The 5238-nt window shown below is 54.2% G+C and overlaps 1 protein-coding gene across 1 annotated transcript in view; it reads left to right on the plus strand.

Moving 5' to 3' along the window:
• Positions 1-88: 88 nt before the first annotated feature.
• The window catches only part of LOC104521292 (laminin subunit alpha-5-like), a gene marked incomplete at both ends in the record, with an annotated part of 18005 nt that continues 12855 nt past the window's right edge, over positions 89-5238 (plus strand). The window contains 10 exons of the mRNA XM_029083817.1: positions 89-233; positions 791-931; positions 1311-1472; positions 1652-1753; positions 1839-1922; positions 2173-2403; positions 3264-3377; positions 3664-3791; positions 4033-4113; positions 4553-4767. Of these exons, the coding sequence (XP_028939650.1) occupies positions 89-233; positions 791-931; positions 1311-1472; positions 1652-1753; positions 1839-1922; positions 2173-2403; positions 3264-3377; positions 3664-3791; positions 4033-4113; positions 4553-4767 (1403 nt within the window). The remainder of the gene's footprint in view (positions 234-790; positions 932-1310; positions 1473-1651; positions 1754-1838; positions 1923-2172; positions 2404-3263; positions 3378-3663; positions 3792-4032; positions 4114-4552; positions 4768-5238) is intronic.

Genomic DNA, 5238 nt, shown 5'->3' on the forward strand with positions numbered 1-5238 from the left:
GCCAAGGGCCAGCCCAGTGGAACTGTCACACCCACACAGCAGCACAAGGCTGAGGTTTCTAATGCTGCGGCTCTTGTGTCCCATCCAGGTGTAAGCCCAATATCATCGGGCGACAGTGTGACCTCTGTGCCCCTGGCTACTACCACTACCCCAACTGCCGGCGCTGTGACTGCCACCAGGCTGGCACCAGAGCGAGCGTGTGTGACCCGGTCACGGGACAGTGTCACTGCAAGGTCAGTCCTTCGATTCCTTCGCACAGTGCCTTCCTCCTTGGCTTGACTCTCCTGCTCTGGCTGTGGGTGTCTGGCGTGTCAGGAGGGAGCAGGGCTGGAGAAGCAGAGTGCCTGTGTGCTGGAGCTGCAGCCAGCCTGTCCCACATGGTGATGGCTTCAGAGCACTCTGAAAAACTCTTTCTCCCCATCGTTCCTGGCCATCAAGGTTTACTCTGGGCTGTTGTTGAGGTGATGAGTAGTCTGGGTCCAGCCCCATGTCACAGCCTGTTGCAGGTAAAGCTGTCAGCCCCGTTGAGTCCTTCTGCTCCCGCATGACAGCGGAGTAACTCCAGGTGCTGCGGAGCTGCCTGCTCCAGCCCCTTTGCAGGGCTCACAAGTGCTTTCTCCAGGTGAATTTAATGTTTGATGGGTGATGTGCAAGCCAACCTGTTCAGGGACTGCTTGATCGTCTTTCAGCATCATATGATTGTCCTTTGACCACTTGTACAGCCATCTTTGTCCTCCACTAAGGTCTCATGAGAAGCTGCTAACACTGTTGAGCTTTGCTTGTCTTCTAGGAAAATGTGGAGGGCCCGAGGTGTGACCAGTGCCGTCTGGGGACATTTTCTTTGGATGCCAGCAACCCCAAGGGCTGCACCAAGTGTTTCTGTTTTGGTGCGACCGATCGCTGCCGCAGTGCTGAGAAGCACCGAGCTGAGGTGAGAGGGGCTGGAGACCACCAGAGCCTGCAGTTCAGTTGTGTCCACCTGGCTTCCTGCTGCCCTCGGGTCTCTGTCCTGCATTAATCCTACTCCTCTAGAAGATACACTGTGAGGAGGGTTATATTTGTCTCCCTGTGCCTATCTCCCACTCTTTACCCCTTTTCCTAGTCCCTAGGGTTTCATAGGTTGGAAAGTCATGGCATGGGGAGGTTGTGCCAGGTGGGAGACGGGGTGATGCTCAGCTTTCCATGGCATGTGAGGTTGTGAGCCTGTTATCATCCTTTCTTCTGCTCTGGGACTTGGTTTTCTGGAACATCAGCACCCAAACACTTTCTGTAGCTCTACTAGAAGATCTGTGGTTGCTCTTCCCCTGCAGTTCGTTGACATGAACGGGTGGCTCTTGTTGAGCAGCGACCGCCAGGAAGTGCCGATGACTCTGAGCCTGCGGGAGCAGCTCCTCCATGCTGATCTCAAGAACCTCCTGGATGCCTACCAGGAACTCTACTGGGTTGCACCCAGCTCCTACCTTGGGGACCGGGTAAGAGCACAGTGGCAGCTGGACCAGCACCCATGCACATCCCTGACCCCACAAACACATGTGCCAGCAGCATGCCCACTGACGTGCAGGCATTGCTCATGCTCTAGTTGAACATGGACAGCTCTGATCCATCTCAGTGGTGTGGACTTGCAGCAACATACACAGTTTTTCTCCCTTAGGTTTCCTCCTATGGTGGGCACCTGCGCTATGAGCTGCACTCCAACCCACGGAGAGGTGACATCTTCATTCCCATGGAGTCCCGTCCGGATGTGATCCTGAAGGTGCAGCCTGAGAAATTCCCTGGTGCCCCCTGCTAATGCATGAGCAGGACAAGGTGTTGACTGACACCTTCCTTGCTTTTCCCAGGGAAATCAGATGAGCATCATGTTTCTGGAAGGCACCTACCCATCCCCAGGGGAGGTACATGAAGGCCGGCTGCAGCTGGTGGAGGTGAGTTTGCACACCCAAGTGAAGTGCTCAGACGCTATTGAAAGGTCAAGACTGGCATGTAGGCAGAAGGGACAGTTGCCTTGAGCTCAGTATTTTAGGTGCTGCCTATTGCAGCAGAACCAGCTCTGAAGATCCAGGGCTGTGTTCCCTGTGCAAAGGGGAGACATCCCAGCAGCAGGGAAGTGAAGGTTGAGCTGGATGTTCAGGTGCCTGTGCTTCCTACCAGTAATGTCATGTCTTCTCTCACTAGGGTAACTTCAGGCACACGGAGACACACAACCCTGTGTCTAGAGAAGAGCTCATGATGGTGCTGGCAAACCTGGAACAGCTGCAGATCCGGGCACTCTTCTCCCAACTCTCTTCATCCGTGTCCCTGCGCCGCGTGGTCCTGGAGATGGCAACAGACACAGCCACGGGCATCCATGCCAGGAACGTGGAGCTGTGCTTTTGCCCAGCTAACTACCAGGGGGACTCCTGCCAGGTAACGGTGAAAGTGGTTGTGCTGCTCCAGGCAGAGAGGAGATAAACAGTGACATCTGGCTTTAAACTGGAAGAGGGTCACAAATGGCTCTAAACTGGAAGAGGGGAGGTTTAGATTAGACATTAGGAGAAATTCTTTACTGTGAGGGTGGTGAAGACACTGGAACAGGTTGCCCAAGGAAGTTGTGGATGTCCCCTCCCTGGAAGTGTTGAAGGCCAGGTTGGATGAGGCTTTGAGCAACCTGGTCTAGTGGAAGGTGTCCCTGCTGCTGGCAGGGGGGTTGGAACTGGATGAGCTTTAAGGTCCCTTCCAACCCAAACCTTTCTATGATTCTATGATTTTGGGTCTCAGCCACCCCTCGTGCTTGGCATGGGTGGCAGCTCTGGGGTCTGGATGTTTGTGCAAAGTCGTGGTGCCAGAGTACCAGCTTCCAAGCTGACCTCTGAGGGCTTCAGTTGGAATCACAGCTCAGGCTATGCTGGAGGAAGGAGTAACATCTCCCAGGCTCCCACGTACTAGCCTGCTGCCAGCTCTCCTCCCACCACAACACAGGGCACCTGGGAGAGGTGTGTGAGCTGCATCTGCCCTCTTGGAAGAGGCATGATGGAGAAATCATTCAGGTGGTGCAGACCAATGTTGAGTGCATGCAGTACTTTGGAAGAGGTCCTTCTGTCTGGCTAATTATCTCCTGTTGATGAGGAGCAGGAAGGAGCTGCACTGAAAGATCTTTGTTGCCTTTAATCTCTTCTCCATCAGTCCAACCCTGTGGGAATTCTGTCACGGAAACTAAATTAGTCTCTTTGCTTTGCCTGAATGTGTTGGGCTGTGTTTCAGATCTCTGTCTTTTTCTCTGTCCTCAGGAATGTGCTCCAGGTTACTACAGGGACACCAAGGGGCTCTTTCTGGGAAAATGCATCCCATGTCATTGCAACGGCCACTCAGATCAGTGCCTGCCAGGCTCTGGGATATGCCTTGTAAGTAACCAGTGAAGCAGGGTGATGTTTTGGAGTTAGAAGGTCTGTAGCATGTCATTAAAAAGCTCTTCAGATAGTAAGTGAGCTGGCAGGGCTGTGCCTGAATTGGAGCATTAGCTCCATGTGCTGTTTCAGGGGTGGTCCCGCTCGGGGTCAGCTTAGGGTGAAAGACAGTTCTGGGAACGAGGAAGGATTGAAGCATCCAGGTTTCTGGTGGGGAATTCTTTGTGCAGCCCACCATTTCCTGCTGTCAGTGCTGAGCCCACAGCCTGCCTTTTCCTTGCAGAACTGCCAGCACAACACGGAGGGAGACCACTGTGAGCGATGCAAGGATGGCTACATGGGCAGCCACTCTGCTGAAGAACCTCTACAGTGTGTTGGGTGTCCGTGCCCTCTTTCAGTTGCCTCCAACAAGTAAGTACCCTCAGATGGGATTGTCTATTTGGCCTCACTGTTTAACCACTGGGAACCATGCTGTGCCACATCAGGGCACTGGCTTGGCACTGGTGAGTGTCCCAATGCCAGGCTTGTCCATTACCCCAAACCATATCCATGGCCTTTTCCCAAGGCCCCAGCAGCCCACACTGAGTGATCATCTTCCCTGGCACCATGTCAGGGGTAACTGTACCTTCCTCTTCGCCTCTTGTTGTTTCAGTTTTGCCGTTGGTTGTGTTCACAAGGGCTCCAACACCCAGTGCCTCTGCAAGCCCGGCTATGCTGGACCCAGCTGTGAGCGGTAAGGGTGATGGCACTCACGTTTCTGAGGCCATGCAGGCTCAAGTCCCCTGCAGCCACTGCTGTGGCAGGAGTAAAGTTGTCTTAGTAGAGACTTTAAAGGAAATGGTTGGCTCTGCCACCAGTGTGCTTTGCTCTGGCAGGGTTTCTTTCAGCCTGCAAATGCCCTGTGTCTGTCTCCACTGCCGATACCTCGTGTTACCGTGGGTGTGTTCCTCAGCCGTGCTTTGCCTTGACTTGCAGTCCATGATACAAGCACCTTTCTGGGGTATCATGAGGCAAAACACAAAATGCTCCAAGATCCCTGAGGGTTGCAGTAGTTACAAGTGTTGGATGCTCAACGCTGTTAGAATTGCACAAGACTCAAGGATGGTGCAGGCGTGAGCTGTGGGGATCCTCCCCAATGCCTGGCTGTGTTTTAACTTGCCCTGTTTCTCCAGGTGTGCCCCAGGATACTATGGCAATCCCTTGGTGATTGGCAGCTCGTGCCAGCCCTGCGACTGCAGTGGGAACACGGATCCCAACATGCTGTTCAGCAGCTGTGACTCCTTGACGGGCTCCTGCACGGGGTGCATGCACCACACGGCCGGTCCCCGCTGCGAGGTCTGTGCCCACGGCTACTACGGGGATGCAGTGGCAGCCAAGAACTGCACACGTGAGTGGGGCAAGGCAAAAAGAACTGGTGGGGGTGAGGATGGACAGACTGACCGTGGACATGTGTAACACCCTAGCCAGGCTGTGTGTTGCCCCGATGAGTTGCACGCTTGGTTGCACACATTGCAGGCATTCTCCAAAGGTAATAAGTAAAAAAACAACTCCAAAAACCTGCCTTACAGCATCACAACTCCATAACCTCCAATCCACCCCTAAAGTCACCAAACCACACCCAGGCTGGAACAGTCTTGCCCTGAGCAGCTACCACGGCAGCGGTGCGGGCAGTCCCTCGGGAGTGCGGGTGTGCACAGCCCACCTCCAGCACTGCTCACCTCCCTCTGAGGAGCACCAGCCAAATTACAGCTCACAAAAGGCAGCTGCCCAGAGAGGGTGTGGAGTCTCCATCTCTGGAGATGTTCAAAACCCACCTGGATACTTTCCTGTGCAACCTGCTGTAGGGAACCTGCTCTGG

This window comes from Antrostomus carolinensis, unplaced genomic scaffold, assembly GCF_000700745.2.
Source record: "Antrostomus carolinensis isolate BGI_N321 unplaced genomic scaffold, ASM70074v2 scaffold34112, whole genome shotgun sequence".
NCBI lineage: Eukaryota > Metazoa > Chordata > Aves > Caprimulgiformes > Caprimulgidae > Antrostomus > Antrostomus carolinensis.